Source organism: Odocoileus virginianus, chromosome 21, assembly GCF_023699985.2.
Source record: "Odocoileus virginianus isolate 20LAN1187 ecotype Illinois chromosome 21, Ovbor_1.2, whole genome shotgun sequence".
Lineage (NCBI taxonomy): Eukaryota > Metazoa > Chordata > Mammalia > Artiodactyla > Cervidae > Odocoileus > Odocoileus virginianus.
This window is the reverse complement of record NC_069694.1, coordinates 7,666,594-7,684,247: the sequence shown is the minus strand read 5'-3', so window position 1 is coordinate 7,684,247 and position 17,654 is coordinate 7,666,594. Positions and strand designations below refer to the sequence as shown.

The following is a 17,654-nucleotide window of genomic DNA, read 5'->3' as shown; positions in this document are numbered from 1 at the left end:
CTCTAGGTAGGAAGCCAAAAGCCCCTGCCAAAGGCTCGTCTCAGTTTTCACAAAGCCCGTTCTTGCATTCCTTCACTCTCTCAGTAAACTGCAGCTCCATCCAACCCGCTGGTCCGGATGGAAATCTGGATGCCCCCAGGCACCCAGTCCATGGGCGGGTCCTCTCACTCCACCTCTGTGTATCTGGCTCCCTTCCACAGGCGGAGCTTTGGATTAAGGCTCTGTCTTTTCATCTTCACAGACCCCTCCGCGAGCTGGCCCGCCTCTTCCCCTCCTCAGTCTGCTGCAGCCCCACCGGCCGTTCGCTGTCCCCCTCGGGCTCCGAACTGCTTTCTGTGCAGCTGCAGCCTCTCATGTTCCCTCCAGCAGCACACACGCCTTCTAGTTTCCCTCATCCTCACCAACGCTTCTTACTGTCTGCCTTCTTGATTACAGGCATCTTAGTAGGTGTCAAGTGGTATCTCACCGTGGTTTGATGGTTCGATTTGCATTTCCCTAATGATAATAATGTTGAGCATCTTTTCCTGGGCTTGTTGCCCACTTGTATATCTTCTTTAGAGAACTGTCTGTTCAAATCATTTGCCCATTTTTTAACTGGGTATTTCATCTTTTCATGGAGTTATAAGAATCCTTAATATATTCTAGGTACAAGTCCTTTATCAGATACATGATTCGCAAATACCTTCTAGATAGTATCCTTTAATGTACTCATGTTTTTATTTTGATGAAGTCCAATTTATCTGGTTTTTTCCCCTTTGGTTGGTGTCATGTCTAAGAAGCCACTGCTTGATCCTGGATCACAAAGGTTTTACAGTTACATTTCCTTCTAAGAGTTTTATAGTTGTTGCTCTTATATTTAAGTCTTCAGTCTGTTTTTGTGTATGATGTGAGGTAGGGACACACATGTCCTTCTTCTGCATGTGGATGACCAGATGTCTCAGCACCATTTGTTGAAAAGGCTGTTCCTTTCCTATTATTACTAATTAGTGTCTTATTATACAAGTTCTTTATATGTGTGTTCTAGATATGTCTTCGTCAAATTTATTTTGCAGATATTTTCTCCCACTGTGGCTTCTCAGTTCTTTCTCTTAATTTCTGTATTTTCTAAGAGTTTATTTACAATGTTGTATTAGTTTCAGGTGGACAGCAAAGTGAGTCAGTTATACATATATTTTAGTGGTCTGATGAGCTGAAGATTTTGACTTTGATGAGCTATATCTCAGCAATTTATCTTATTGTTATGACTTTCTGCGTCTAAGAAAATATTTCCTTACTTGGAAGTCAGGAGCATATTCACCTGTGTTAGGTCTGTGATCCAACCTGAAGTTATTTTTTTTTACAGTGTGAGGTAGGGATTGAGATTTCTTTCCGCCTCAAGTAGATATCTACTCTTCCAATAGCATTTGTTGAAAAGTCTTTCCTCATTGAACTGCTTGCATGCCTTTATTGAAAATCACTTGGGTTTTCAGTATGTATGTCCCTTATTTTTAATACTACACTGTCTTGATTACTGTGACTTTATAATACATCTTAAAGCCAGGTATTGTGTATCTGCAACTTTGTCATCTTTTCCAAGACTGTTTTGACTACTCTTACTTTCCTTTCCATCTCTCTATAAAATTTTAGGATCAGCTTGTCAGATTCTGTTTTAAAAGCTTGCTCAAATTATGATTGGGATCCATTTATTTTTCTGTTGCTACATAACGTATTATCACATATTTAGCATCTTTATATATATCTAATATCTCAACTTTTTGAGGTATAATTAATCATCTTGTGTTAGTTTTAGGCATACAACACAATGATTTTATGTTTATATTATGAAATGATTACCACAGTAATTAACATTCATCACTACACACAGTTAACAGGTTTTTTTGGAGAACTTTTAATATCTACTCTTAGCAACTTCCAGATATATAGTATTGTTAACTTATAATCACCATGCTGTACATTACATCCCTGGGGTTTATTTGTAACTGGAATTTTATACCTCTCGGCCACCTTCATTCTGCCTACCCACCACCCTGGGCCTCTGGCAACCAACAAACTATTCTGCATCTGTGAGTTCAGTGGGGTTTTTTAAATTACACATATAAGTGAGATGGGGATTCCGTGGTGGCTCAGACAGTAAAGCGTCTGCCTGCAATGCAGGAGACCCAGGTTCAATCCCTGAGTTGGGAAGATTCCCTGGAGAAAGACATGGCAACCCACTCCAGTATTCTTGCCTGGAAAATCCCATGGACAGAGGAGCCTGGTGGGCTACAGTCCATGGTGTCCCAAAGAGTGAGACACAACTGAGCAACTTCACTTTTCATAAGTAGATAGTACAGTTACCTGCCTCTTATTTCATTTAGCATAATGCCCGTAAGGTCCATCCACATTGTTGAAATAGCAGTATTTCCTTCTTTTGTATATGTATATATACAAGATATACATCACATATATTTCAGAGACACTGACCTGTAATTTTCTCTTTTGTAGTTTCCTTGTCTGGTTTTGGTATCAAAAGTAATGCTGGCCTCATAAAATGAGTTTGGAAAAGTTTGAGAAGGTAATTCTTTACATGCTTGGTAGAATTCACCAGTGAAGCCATCTGGTCCTAGATTTTTTATTACTGATTAAATTTCCTTTATAGTAATTGGCCTGTTGTTTTTTTAAATTTCTTCACGATTCAGTCTTAGAAGGTTGTGTGTTTCTAGGAATTATCCATTTCTTTGAAATTGTGCATTTTGCTGGCCTTACAGTGTTTCATGTAAGTCTTCTTAAAATCCTTTCTATTTTCATGTTACTGAATATCATATCCCTTTCTTCATTTCTGATTTTGAGTCCCTTTTTTTCCCTTGGTGAGTTGAGCTAAAGGTTTATTATCTTTTGAGAAAAAAAAAAAAGCTGTTAGTTTCATTGACCTTTTTTATTGCCTTTTCAGTTTCCATTTCATTTATTTCTGCTGTTTGAAATTTCCTTCCACTAACTTTGGGCTTAGCTTGTTCATTTTCTAGCTCCTTAAGGTGTAAAGGTAGGCTGTTTATTTGAGATCTTTTCAGCACTGTTTTTGTTGCATCCCCTAAGATTTGGTTTGCTGTATAGTTGTCCCTCAGTCTTGGTGGGGGATTGGTTCTAGGACCCCTCCTGGGTACCAACATCCATGGATGCTCAAGTCCCTTATTTACAATGGGGTAGTATTTGCATATAACCTATGCACATCTTCCCATACACTTTAAATCACCTCTAGATTACTTATGTAACTGAATACAATGTAAATGCTATATGAAAAGCTGCCAGCATGTGGCAAATTCACGTTTTGCCTTTTGGAACTTTTTGGTACTTCTGAATTTTTTTTGATCCATGGTTGGTTGGATCTGTGAATACAGAACCCACAGATGCGAAGGGCCAACGATATTGCCATTTTCAAGTTTTTTTTCCTCTTGATTTCTTCTGTGACCTCAGTGGTTGCTGAGTCGTATGTTTTAATTTCTACATATTTGTAAATTTTCCAGTTTTCTTGAAACTGATTTCTAGTTTCGTATTTCTGTGGTCAGAAAAGATGTTTGATATGATTTCAGTCTTCTAAATTTATTAAGACTTGTTTTGTGGCCTGATATGTGATCTGTCCACTTATGCTTATTTAGTCCATCTGGTCAAACACATCATTTAAGACCAATGTTTACTTACTGATTTTCTGTCAAAGGAAGATTTATTCACTGATGAAAGTGGGGTAGTGAAGTCCCCTACCAATATGGTATTGCTCCCTCTCCCTTGAGATATGTTAATATTTGCTTTATATTTACAAAGGTTATCTCCTCTTGTGGACGGATCCCTTTATCAGCATCGAATGGCCTTCTTTGTCCTTTATTGCAGTCTTTGTCTTAAGGTCCATGTTGTCTAAGTATAGCTGTTCTGAGTTTCTTTTGATTTCCATTAGCAAGGGCTGCCTTTCTCCTTTCCAGTCCATTGTGTCCCTAGAGCAGAGTCTTGTAGGCTGCCTACAGGTGGGTCTTGGCTTTAAGCTATTCTCTTTTGATCAGAGACTTTATAGTTAAATAGTTACTGATAGATACGGACTTACTGCCATCTTGTCTTCTGGCTGCTGTTCCTTTGTTCTTGCTCCTTCCTCTCCTGTGATGACAGTTTTGTGTAGTTTTCTGATGCTTACATTCTTTTGTCTACTATAGGTTTTGCTTTGTGGATACCACGAGACTTACATAAAATCTAACAGTCTATTTGAAGCTGATAACAACTTAAGTTCAAATGCATTTTACCTCTCCTTATCCACATTCTGTTTCTGACATCACAACTTACATCTTTGATTCTTCAGATCTCCTTGCAGTCCAAGGGACTCTCATCAGTCCTGGGTGTTCATTGGAAGGAATAATGTTGAAAATGAAACTCCAATACTTGGGCCACCTGATGCAAAGAACTGACTCATTTGAAAAGACCCTGATGCTGGGAAAGATTGAGGGTGGGAGGAGAAGGGGACGACAGAGGATAAGATGGTTGGATAGCATCACTGACTCGATGGACATGGGTTTGGGTGGACTCTGGGAGTTGGTGATGGACAGGGAGGCCTGGCGTGCTGCGGTTCATGGGGTCACAAAGAGTCAGACACAACTGAGTGACTGAACTGAACCTTACGTATCATGAACAAATTATTGTAGTTATAAAGCCTTTGCATTATGAGAAGGATATCTATGGAATAGTTTATATACATAGTTTATTTGCTTTATGGATATAATAATACATTATTAGTTATTTTTACTCTTATTTAACTTTCACACTAGTTATAAGTACCTTTCATTAGATTAGTCTGAATTTATATTTACTTTTACCATTGAGATTTACAGTTTCATATATCTTCCTATTATTAAGTAGTGCCCTTGCATTTCAGCTTAAAGAAGTCCCTTTAACATTTCTGTAAGGCCAGTCTAATGGTGATAAACCTCTTTAGCTTTCCTTGTCTGGAAAATTCTCTCTCCTTTAGTTCTGAAGGACGGCCTTGTCAGATAGACTATTCTTGACGGGCAGTTTTATTCTTTTAGCACTTTACAGGCTAGAAGAGAATGGCCTGATGTCAAAGCTTCTCCTGAAAAATCTGCTGACATTCTTATGGGGAGGAGGAGGAGGTGGTTCCCTTGGACATAACAAGTTATCTTTTGCTGCTTTTAAGATTCTTTCCTTGTCTGTAACTTCTGGCAGTTTAACTGTAATGTGTCTTGGCATGGGTCTCTTTGGGTTGAGTTGCTGAGCACTAATTTTGCATTTCCTCATTCTTCTCAGTAAGGTGGCTGTTGTCCACATCATACTCACTTTGTAACAGGTTCAACAACTTGCCCATGCAATTTTAGTCAACTGAAAGGCCAAGACTGAAACTCAGTACTAATTATAGACTGAAAATTTCTCACCTACATGTCGTGATCCTGCTTCACATTCCAGAAATGAGCAAAGTATCTTTATCATGCTTAGCTTTTTTATTACTAAATGCCAGTTTATTACTTGAAACCCTTATAAAAGCGTATGGGGTTTTTGGTTTTGGTGTTTTTTTGTGCCTTTTTAGGTAGAATGGTCCTGAGAAGACTGCGTTTTTCCACAAGAGGCTATGTTTCTGCCCCTAGCAGATTTAGAGATGGTTCTTCCTGGATACAGAAAAAATAAGTTCACATCTCCAGGTCACCACTGTCAACTTCTACAGAGTGACAGTGATATATAACATGCTGTTATTTATACTTTGTATATTTCCTCTTCTGAGTCTTACATATTCAATGCTCTGTACTGTTAATAGTAACCTATGACATAATTGTAAATATTCAGCTTTTTGATATCTTTTATATTTTGAAATATCCCCTTTAAAATAAACTTATTAAATATTTGTAATGTTTTCCTGCATTTAAAGACAGAAATAAAGTAGCTTTGAAACACTGAAGTTCAGACAGCACAGTTGTTAACAGCGTTAAAAAGTTTAAAGTGAGAGGCTTACACACATCAAGGCTATTTAGCAGTGAATCAGCCCTAGAATAAAAACATCAAAAATCAGTAAAATCAATATTTGAAAGAATGAATGAAACTATAAACTTATGTTTCCTGAGTCATTATACTATGTAGCACAGAATTCCTGTCAAAAAGTTAAATCATTTGACTTCTGCTGAAGATGTACATTATTCAGTATCTTCCCCAAGGTGGCCTTGAGGGTTCCTTCCCCATAGTATGGGGTGTACCATAGTATAGTACACCGCATACTATACAGGTTAAGTATATACTTCCTTGCCATCCAAAACCAAAGTCTGAGCAGAGACAGGGTCATGTAGCCTAACTGTGAATGTATCAGATGATATGATTTTGGTGACTGTCTAAGCCCCTTATGGGTAGGTTTACCGATAATGACCTGTATCACTTGTGTAGCCACCAGCATCCTGAGCATCACAGAGGTACCTACGAGCCTCGGGTGGAAACCAAAGTGCCAACGAAGTTTTATAGCACCAGGCACCCATATGAACACCTCCAGCTTTATCGTCCCTTTCTTCCTCCCAGGGGCTGGCTGGAGGCCTTGGCCTTACTTACCAAGTGATGTAGGTCATCATCATTAAACCTACCCATAAGGGGCTCCGCCACTCACTAATGAACATAACTGTGCCAAAACTTATTTAGGAAGATACTCTTCCCAGTACATACACCAGTGTACTCCTTGTTAATAATCTCAAGAGGCCCGATAATGTTGCTGCAAATAAAAGACTGCCAAAACTTAAAAGGTGAAGGATAAAGTAGTAGTAGTGAGAAACTAGTAGTTTCTTACAGACTACCAAACACCCAAGATTCAGTGGATCTCAAAAAAAAGCAAGTATGCTGCAGGCATGATGTGTGGCCTCCGGCTCCAGATCACACTGAACAAGTAAGGGGCACCACCTGCTGCCTGGGGGCCAGGATGACAGTCACAGTCTCTCCCCCGGGGAGCACCGGCCAGTTAACAGACACGACTTGCATACCCAAAAGCAATAGGAGAATATGCGGCAGAAATTCAAGCTCACCCCACTGGTGAGGTGAGGCAGTCATCAGTCAAGGACATCTTCACTGAAGCAGAAGTTTCAAGCAGGGCTTTAACACAAAGAGGTACATGGCTCAGTAAGCAAAGGCTTAAGGAAACGCTTTATTCCCATAATAAACAATCTACACAGAAGACGGTCTTCACACTGGTAAATACATTTTAAACGTCTCGAGACTTAATCTTGTTAAAGAGGTGAGAGAGACAATCAGTTCCCTAAAGGCTGGGAACAGAATCCAGATTTCACATTCCTTTTAACACATACCTCACAGAAGTAGCAGATACCTCTGAGCATTTACTGACAAGATTAAATAATCGCTAGACACCCAAACTCCAGGCTGGTTCCACAGCCTCAAGGTCCCTCAACAAGCGCAGCTGCAGGTACAATCTAAAATCCCAGCAGGGTTTGTGGAGACTGTCAGGACAGAACTGGCTCTCCCGGGGACAGAGTCCACAAAAGCCTGTGTTCATTTTGTCCCAAACCAGAGGAAGATAAGAGTCTGGGCCAGCCTAGGCCTTTCTGGTTTGAACCTGATGAGCTGAAACTCTGGAAGGTTAGGAATGTCTGACAATCCTGCAGCCACATACCCTCTAGTAATAACAGAGAGGCCTCTCCATGAAATTGTGTTCACAGCAGTGGTGTGTGTGGTTGACTTTCACAGGGGTAAGGATGTTTGGAATTAGAGTTTGACTCTTCAACTGCAAAAGTTACATGTTTTACACAAGAGGTTAGTAGGAATATAGTTAGCTTTTGTATCCAATCATTTGCAAATTAGTAAGGAAAAATATACCAACATAATATTTTACTGTACAAGGTAACAATCTTAAGAATCTGTACATGTAGCCTGTGAAAACATTTTTATTCCTAGTTTATATTTTGCAAGATATTTGACAATGTACAAAGAAAACCCAGTTCTAGGTGGTGATTATTTTGTATTATGATTTATTTACAAAAGTTCACCACATTTTAGTAACTATGCTTTTTAAAAAATCGGGACTGGTCCCATAATGGCCATAGGATAAACTCGTAAGCCTACAAAAGCCGCTTTAATACCTCTGTTCCCAGACATATTACTGTTAACTAAAAATCTGACTCCAAAGCCCACATGTAGTTTCTAATTCTGATTATACAGTCATTCTGAAGTACAATCTTGTTAGACTGACAGGGGACAGTGGAGGACCTATGCGGTCCTATTAACCTCTATAAGAGGTGTACATCAGCCTACTGGTTACATCCTTCTAGCTGTACCACCGTTAATTTGCAATGAGACCATGAGGTCTCACTACACTAAAACATGGTTCCTTTGGGAAAACAAGATATTCTCTAAGACCAGCTGAGACTGGTCAGCAGGGTAAGCAAAAAGTAGCTGTCAACTGTGAAAGAAAGTGTTTCATTTCTTTGAACTTTTTCCTTTTCCTTTTCTGGACTCCTTATCTTTTTCTGATTTTGAAGGCTTTGAAGATTTTGTCTTTTTCTGTTGGGAGGGAAAGATACACAAAATAGTTAGCATTTGTGTTTATGGGTAAGTTCATCTCTACAATAAATCAAATCTTTATCTGCAACATAATAAAGAAGCAAGGTTGCAAACGCCTACATCCAGAACTGCGGCGACCCTTGATGAGCTTACTAACAACTGGCTAGGTGTGTGGCCTTTAACTACAAAGCTATTTAGCCTCTAGAACTAGAGTATGTTACCTGATATGCAGTTTCTTAGACTTCAAGTATAGATATACTGAGGAAAGACAAAACAAGCAAGAGATAATTTACACACACAGTAATGCTTTCATGAAGAATTGCCTTTTCTTTCAGTTTCAGATTAGAGATCCAAACACACAGTTTGAGCAGGGGAAGGAGTGGTATGTCTAGACAAGACCAGTGCGAGCCACACTGGAGAGGCCACTATCCCCACCCCAACACACACAAAACAGGATCGAGGGGCACGGATGATAAACGCACCCACACCAAGGACAGAAGGGGATACAAACTAGATTTCCTTTGCCTTGGCCCATAGGAAACAGTGGACCGACGCCATAAATGATTTTTATCTTTCCTTTTGCTCTGAGAAGTTTCTATAGGCAGTTCAATAGCTATAGCAAAAAGACAACAGAAGGGAGGACTAGTTTCATTAAAAATGCTTTTCTTAATTATGCTGTGAAAATGTGTCTGTGGGTAAAGCACACACCAAGAGCCGGGGGGAAGAAGAAAACAGTCCTTTCTCCAGCAGAGAACATGACCATCAACATGATGGCCTATTTTCTTGCTATCAGGCTCCTACACCTTGTAAGAAGCTCTTTATAAAAACGAAATCTATACTTTCTCTACCCTTGGAACTGTGATGAACAAAACTTTTTCTCAGCTTCCTCTGCTACTTGCTAAACAGGCTCTGAATAATTTCAAAAGGCAAGTTACAGACAAGGTGAGCTATTTTGAGGGAGTATCATGGCTTCTCCTATTGGTATATTAAAATAGTACCTTGATCATAGCATCAGTTTCCAAAGTGTCCTGGTCCTTCTCATCCGATTGAGAGTCATCTTCATTTAACTCTTCGTTGTATTCAGAATCCAGCGACGGGCCTGTGCTGGGCCTGTGTGTCTTCACTGCCTGGAGTGAATACGGAGTGAGGTGGACTTCTTTATTGTAAGCTCTTGTGAAGGCGGCTTTCACCTACACAGAAGGAACAGAGGAAGGTTTTTAAAACTTCAAGTGTCAGACAACCCCTTTAAACTCTGTAGGCCTAAAGGCTTTGAGAAACCCTAGGAACCCCCTGAAATCGTTTGTAAAATATGCATGCATGTACATGTAAGTCTATCTATCTGCATTTTTCTATGGAAAAGTTCCATATTTTTCATGACATTCTTAATAGAGCCCATGAGAAAAAACAAGAATCAAACATTGTAAATCAGGGGCTTCCCTGATAGCCCAGTGATTAAGACTCGGCACTCCCAGTGCACGGGGCCCAGAGTCAACCCCTGGTCAGGGAACCAGACCCCACATGCCGCAATGGAGACTTGGCACAGCCAAATAAATAAATGTATTTTTTTTAAAACTGTAAATCAACCATCTTTCAATAAAATTTTTTTAAAATAAGAATCGGTATTTGGGATACCGATTAGGTATCATGGGAACATTAGGCAGATTTCTAATAATCGTTTTAAGTCATCATTTTTTTCTATTCAGTGCTCTCCGCAGTTCTACGAAGTGACAAAGTTGATCAGTAAACCAACAAATCAAAAAAGATTTACAATAAAGTACAGACTAAAGGTGGCCTTTAATTACCACAGAATATATAAATTAAATTTCCCACAAAAACAGGTTATTTCAAAATACTATGTAACTTGAAAAGCCTTAACTTCAAGCTTCTAAACCTAACTGCTGAATTAGTGCAAAACTTCTAACAATGGATGTCTCTTGTGAGAATGTACCTCTAGTCATTCCCATAGTCCAGTCAAAGTTCTAGAGAAGTCACCGAGAATGTAACTTCCAGAATAGCACCAAATAAAAGGCACCGTGAGGTCTTAGAGATCACAAGTTCATGCCACTTTAGTTTTTTCATGCTCATTATAAAAAGTCTGTGTGTCTGTTACTCCCCCAGGCTCATCTGCCCATCCTTATAAAGAATACATTTATTAATACATTTGCTCCTCAGATTTCACATCGTGCTTTCCCATTTAGCATAAAGCAAAGATAAAACTATAAATTACAGTCAAATCCCAAAGTCTACTCTTAATATTGTACTCATATAGTATCTTTGGAAAGTGCAGACCATAAGCAAAAAGCATTTAAGAAAAAAAAGCTTTTGAAAGCATCTAAAACATTTCTGAAATACTCCTTGTATATGGTAATTATAAAGTGGTGGAGAACCAATGGAGTACATAGTTTACCTTGGGATCCAGTTTAGAGAACGGACTAGGTCTGCCTCCCCAGCTGCTAATTTCCATAATATTCTCGAAGTCATCTTTCATCAAATAATACGCGTCCATGAGAGCAACAACATCCTGTACTCCTTCCATCCCTTGTGAGGCCAAGGGCTGTACAAGTGCATCCCTTATATGTGACAGATAGTCCATGTTTACTGTCCTTTTGCTGGAGTAAGTTCTTAAATGAAAACAAGAGAGATACAAGTGTAGTCACTGGCAAACTACCACCAGCTCACAGTTTGCTAGAATTTAATCCACTTACAGTAAACCCGAAGGAATGCTTACTTATCAATAGCTGGAGGAGGGAAAGCTTAGCACTTGTACCACTAGGGTAATGGGTACACAGTGTATCTACACAAACACAGTGGAAGCATCAGAGAGGGACACCCGGGCAAAGTGATGCTTCATCTTTAAAAAGCAATGGGCAGAGAACAGGAAAAGAGCTGAGATGCAGGCCTTCAGCTTTATTAATGAGAAGAGCTGGGGAAAGAGCCCTTTCCCGCTTCTGGAGGCCACCTCGTCTCCTGGCTCACAGTCCCTTCCTTCCATCTTCAGGTCAGCAGAGGAAGAGCAGCATCTTCGGGTCTCTGCCGAGCTGCTGCCTCCCCCACCACTGTTTTTTTTTTTTTTTTTGGTAAAAACACAATTACATTGGGCCTATCCCGATAATCCAGGATGACCTTACCATCTCAAGATGAGAATAAATTTGTGTTAAGACATTAAGTTTTGGTAATTTGTTATGGCAGCAACAGAAAACTAATAAAGGGTGGCAAAAAAAATAATAATAATAAACACCCCATACCATAGGCTATGAAGAGGGAACACAGTAGGAAGTAGAATTCTATAGGAACAAAGGAAAGGCGCGTCTTGATTCAGTTTTAGATAAAAGTTAACAGTAGACTAATACTCTCTTCAGGGACCAGAAAGGAAAATGCAATTATTCAAGTAGTTTTTCATGGTTAAAAATGAATCCCTAAAAGTTCACCTAATATCTGTGTGCACATACATTTTCTAAGTTTCTAAACTGTAACAGAATTTTACCAAATAACAAGAATTTTTGAACTTTTTAAACTCCTCTAAGGAGACTGGTTTTTCAATTGTCTCAGTATCTACCTTCTGTAATATGCTAAACTGTATCCCCTACCCCAAATGACCAGGTCGGTTTACTATTAGCATAGGAGGCAAAAAGCAGTTCATCTATTTAAACAGTTCTCTTTCTCCTATTAAGTATTTTGGAGACCAAGACATTAAGTATGCCTCCTGGTAATAAACATACTCACAATAACAACAAATAATAGCACTACCTCAGATTTATATAGTTTAAAACTTAATATTATGGCACATCTACCATCTGGCTTTATTTTCCAAAGTATCCTTTTAAGTAATAAAGCAAGTGTTACACTAATTATAGATAATAAAACTCAGGGCCATGAACTTATCCATGATCATTTATCTAATTAGTAATAAAATCAAACCTAAAACACAAATCTTTGTGACTCACGCTGTCATTATTAGATAAAGGCTAAATACACTACCATGATTTTACAATGTCGAGCATGGAGTAATACTGCTTACCTGAGACTCATATGCAAAGCTAGGTCCTGAACAATACGATCGTGTTTGCCCATAGATGAGTACTTCCCCAACCAACTTGGGAAGGTAGGAAACTGGGTCATGTACCCCCTCATTAACTCTCCAGGAAGAACACTGGCATAAATGGCCTAAAAAAAATTAATTGCAGTCCACAAGTTAAATCCAGTACTAAGTTGCTTCTTTAGCAGCTGGTGGCTTCCAAGCAGCCTCTGGAAAGTGAGGCAACACTGTCCCCGGTGCCCAATTCCAAGACAGTCAGGCCCTTCCCCTCTGTCTCTGTTTTGCTGATATGGGAAGCTTCGACTTGAGAAGACCGCTAATTGCTGTAAATGCCTTGGACCAAAACATGTTATGACCCTCAGAGGTCATCTCACCAACCTAGCCGCCGCAGTCAGCGGGTCTCAATACACCAGTTACTTCAGGCCAATGTCATGGAGAAGATTTTAAGAGGGATACGATTGTCTTTAAAAAAAATATATTGATAGACCCAGGCCAATCAAAACATGGAAAATCTAATAATTAGAGAAATAAGTAAACTGGCACTTGAGGAAAGTTCTTTTTTTTATAGGTATCCTTGGTTATCTTTTATAGCCACGGGTTTTAACTTTTTTAAGGCTGGAATTATACATAAATTTTCTACCCTGCTTTCCTCTAACAATTTGCTGTCATTAGTGTTCTTTATATTAGATCATCTTTACAATTTTAAAGGCTGCATAAACATACCATCAAGAGGATTTACCATAATTAATCAGACTCCTATTGCTGACCATAGAGATTTTCTCCCATTTCTTGCTATCAGAATTAATGCTTTAGGGAGTATTTTCGCATATTAAATTCTTTCTGTGTTTAGCATTATTTCCTTAGGATAGATCCTCATAGGTATAATTAATTATTAGGTACAGAGAAAAATGAACACTTCTAAAACAAAATAAAAAGTTACCTTTAAAAGAAGAGTAGACCTTGCAGAAGCCCCTTGCTTGTTACTCAGGCCAGTGATTAAATATGCAGAACTCAAGAGCAAGTAACAGTCTTAATAATGAAAGTTCGCAAAATTCTGTTTTAGTAAAAGATATCAACCTACATAAAGTGCTCAATATAAAACTGCCTCTGTAGCAAGGAAGTTAAAATCAGAATTCATGTATCAGGAAAGTGGCTGGGGACCTCCCCTGCAGCATTTCTTAAAGAATAAGTCACTTAGTAACAATATGGGAAAGCCAAGAATGACAAAAAAGAAATGGATTCTTAAGATAAAAGTAAATGAAACTAGATTCACATCTTAATTACGACCAAAATCTAACTTTCCTATTCCATATGTCCATTTATATAAAAACATTGAAAAATAAGGCTAGATTAAGGAACAGAATAGTGACCACAGGATACTTTATAAAAGACTGTATTTTTGCCATTAAGAGTTTAAATGTTTATCTGGTATTCAAATAATTACAGGAGCTAAAAGCTATTTTTGCTCCAACTAAAGCAAAGTCTGCGCTTTAAGGGGAGCCCCATGCCTACCTGTGTGGGCAGAAGACTCCAGTTTTGCTTGTTCCGGATTTGGCGGTCCACTAGGTCACCGTCACATATGCTGTCTGCTGCTCTGCTTAAAAGCATCAGGTGCTTTTTCGCGTCACCCCTGTAGGAATACACCAGTCTGGGTCACACCACGGTCCGCACCCCACATCCCTCCCTCCCAGGGCACCTGGCCTTTGCAGGGCTGCGAGGGTGCTGATCCAAACTCCTCACCACCTCTGAACACTCACCCTGCAGCTACAGGCTTCACATGGATGTAGTTCTCCTGGACAAAGAGGGGTGCTATCGAATAATCATGGAAAAAGAGATCTGATTTGTCCATAAGTGACATATGAGCAGTCTCCTCTCCAGTTACGAACACTTTGCGGGCAACATCAAACGGGCCCTAAAAGAGAGAGGGACGTAGCTAGTAGAACAGCCAGTATCCAAAACGCTGACAACAGCGAACGCGGGCTAAGACGCGGGGCAGCAGAAACTCCAGTTCACCGCTGGTAGGAACGCAAGATGTTACAGGCACTTCGGAAGACAGACCTTACACAGCTCTTACCATCCCATCCAGCAACTGTGATCCTTGATGTTTACCTAAATGACCTGAAAACACAAAATAACCTGCACATGAACGCTGACAGCAGTTTTATTCAAAACTGCCAAGACCTGGAAGTAATCAAGACGTCCTTCAACAGGCAAATGAATGGATAAACTATGGTATATCCAAACATTGTGCTACCATTCAGCACTAAAAAAAAAAATTATAAAGCCATGAGAGGATATGGAGAAGTCTTAAATGGATACTACGAAGTGAAAGGAGCCAATCTGAAAAGGTGACATACTATATGGCTCCAATTGTAGGACATTCTGAAAAACCTGAAATTATAGAAATGGTAATAAGATTAGTGGTTGCCAGGAGTTGGGAGAAGTGAGGGATGAAGAGACAAAGCAAAGAGGATTTTTAGGGCAGTCAAAGTATTCTGTGCAATACTACAATGGTGGCTACAAGCCATTACACATTCCCAAATCTCACAGAACGTATAAAACCAAGAGCAAACCTTAGTGTGAAACTACCGACTCTGGGTGAAAATGATATGTCAGTGTAGGTTCATCAGTTATGTCAGTGTAGGTTCATCAGTTATAACAAATGTAACACTCTGGTAGGGGATGTTCGTAGTAGGGGACATTGTACAAGTCTGGGGACAGGACACACCTAGGAAATCTCAATTTATATAGACCTCTAGTCTAGTTTCAGAGAGGTCAACTATAAACCATTTGAAACAAGATTATTCTGAAGTTTCAAAACCTGAAACCCATACACAAGGGACTCTGGAAAAGCTATTTTATAACTACTAAGGCATAAACTTCCTTTCTCAAAATTTACAATTATACTGACAGTCCTCAAGGAAAAATCTGCTTGAATTAAAACACTTTTATTAACAGCTATATCTATATTTATTTACTATAAACACCCATAGGTTGTGTAGATGTCTCTATGAACTATAATAACCATTTCCATTAGATTAATACTGATAGGAGAAGAAATGTTTTGGCTAATAAAGTAGGAAATTCATTTTACCAGTTTGATATCCTTTTTGGCTCTATGAGAATCAGCCTTGGCCTGGTCATAGGTCAGTGCCTTATTTCGTGCACACCACATATTCAGATTGTGTAAAACCTAAAAGAATCACAAGCAAGATACTGTCAAGATAGGAAAACACTGCCACTCCCTGTCCCCGAAACACTTAAAGGCATCAGTTCAAAAAAATTGTCAACTGCTATATAACATATATTTAATTTACCTGTCTGATATCTTGATTAGCTCCTAAGATTATTTCATTCATAGCTGGAGGGGGTATCTTTAGACCCTCTTTAAATGCAATAGACATCATAGCACCCTGAAATTGACAATGGAGAATGACCCTTCAATGATTTTTTTTAATTCACATAATCAGATATTTTAAAATATTTATCAGGTACTTTAAAAAATTGACCCAAAAAATACATGACAGTGTGATGGAGAAAAAATTCCAATTATCATACCTTGATCTGTTCGACCCGAGGTCTTTGAAAACGAAGATCAAAACAATAATGAACCAAAGAGCGGATCTTGGGATGATTTCTATCATTGCACATACAAATAATGGGAATTTTTGTATGTTTTATCAGGCCAATTAATTCCTGAAAAGCAAATTTGTAACATAAATGTAATTTGTAAAGAAGAAAAACCACAAAATGTACGTATTTTAGGTTTTTGTTTATTTTTTTACTTTACAATATTGTATTGGTTTTGCCATACATTGACATGAATCCGCCATGGGTGTACACGTGTTCCCCATCCTGATCCCCGCTCCCACCTCCCTCCCCATCCCATCCCTCTGGGCCATCGCAGTGCACCAGCCCCGAGCACCCTGCCTCATGCATCGAACCCGGACTGGAGATTCATTTCACGTATGATAATTTACATGTTTCAATGCCATTCTCCCAAATCATCCCACCTTCACCCTCTCCCACAGAGTCCAAAAGACTGTTCCATACATCTGTGTCTCTTCTGCTGTCTCACATACAGGGTTATCGTTACCATCTTTCTAAATTCCATATATATGTGTTAGTATACTGTACTGGTGTTTTTCTTTCTGGCTTACTTCACTCTGTATAATAGGCTCCAGTTTCATTCATGTATTTTAGGCTTTAAAACCTCCTCAGCAACATGCCTTAATTGCCATAATTATAATTAGCTCTTCAAATTTTTTTTAAACCTAAAAATTAACAGTACCACTACAAACATACAGTCCTTTCATTACCTGAATTCCTCCTCTGTCCTCATTGCCAGCCATGCCATCTACTTCATCCATGATGAGAGCATGCTTCATGCCTACTGCATGGACTGTTCCACCTGACCCATGGTGAGAAGCAATGGGATGGGACACAAAAAAAAAATTGTTGTTCAAACACTGCTGCTTAAAAAAAAAAAAAACATATACACATACATATAAATAACATCAGTACATGATACAAAAGTCAAAAGGCACAAGAGTAGGCAGTGAAATTCTCTCCCACCTCTGTCCGCTAGGGCATGCAGTTTCTCTCTCCAGAGGCAAATGAGGTAAACAAACTTAGGTACGTACCCCTTAAGAGATATCCTACACGTAAAACATGTACATAAAAATTTACACCTTCAGGACTTCCCTGATGGTCTGGTGGTTAAGACTCAGCACTTCCACTGCAGAAGGCATGGGTCTGATCCCTGGCAGGGAACAATAATCTCGCATGCCACATGGCAAGGCCAAAAAAATAAATAAAATGGAATTTCTATTTTTAAAACACACACACACACCCCTTGGTTTTACCACTTAATGTATTTTCGTATTCTGCTCCTTATCTGTAGATACAGAACACCTCATTTTTTAAAGGCTATAATATTCCATTTTACACATATATCAAAAGCCAATCACTTTTCATTGATATAATAGGAAGATCCTTCAATCTTTTGCTATTATGAATTGTATGAAATGAATATCCCTACATGTATGTGTCATTTTGCATATACACAAATAATAACAGTTGCTAAATTCTAGGAATCAGAAGTTCCGGG

The 17,654-nt window shown here is 38.9% G+C and overlaps 2 protein-coding genes across 10 annotated transcripts in view; one reads left to right on the top strand and one right to left on the bottom strand.

The window, feature by feature from the left end:
- The window catches only part of WDR19 (WD repeat domain 19), an 87,245-nt gene extending 70,286 nt beyond the window's left edge, over nucleotides 1-16,959 (top strand). For 6 of the 8 annotated variants that reach the window (XM_070452012.1, XM_070452009.1, XM_070452013.1 and 3 more), the window contains one exon: nucleotides 242-16,959. The gene's annotated coding sequence lies outside the window, so the exon portion shown is untranslated. The remainder of the gene's footprint in view (nucleotides 1-241) is intronic. The other 2 variants (XM_070452011.1, XM_070452010.1) reach the window with 2 other exon arrangements.
- Nucleotides 7,120-17,654, bottom strand: part of RFC1 (replication factor C subunit 1) — a 72,587-nt gene continuing 62,052 nt past the window's right edge. For both annotated transcript variants that reach the window (XM_070452018.1, XM_070452019.1), the window contains exons 16-25: nucleotides 16,864-16,955; nucleotides 16,103-16,240; nucleotides 15,862-15,957; nucleotides 15,639-15,737; nucleotides 14,302-14,456; nucleotides 14,057-14,174; nucleotides 12,527-12,672; nucleotides 10,916-11,129; nucleotides 9,507-9,698; nucleotides 7,120-8,508 (exon numbers count right to left, since the gene is read on the bottom strand). In XM_070452018.1, coding sequence (XP_070308119.1) covers nucleotides 8,425-8,508; nucleotides 9,507-9,698; nucleotides 10,916-11,129; nucleotides 12,527-12,672; nucleotides 14,057-14,174; nucleotides 14,302-14,456; nucleotides 15,639-15,737; nucleotides 15,862-15,957; nucleotides 16,103-16,240; nucleotides 16,864-16,955 — 1,334 coding nt within the window. In that variant the 3' untranslated portion in view covers nucleotides 7,120-8,424. The remainder of the gene's footprint in view (nucleotides 8,509-9,506; nucleotides 9,699-10,915; nucleotides 11,130-12,526; nucleotides 12,673-14,056; nucleotides 14,175-14,301; nucleotides 14,457-15,638; nucleotides 15,738-15,861; nucleotides 15,958-16,102; nucleotides 16,241-16,863; nucleotides 16,956-17,654) is intronic.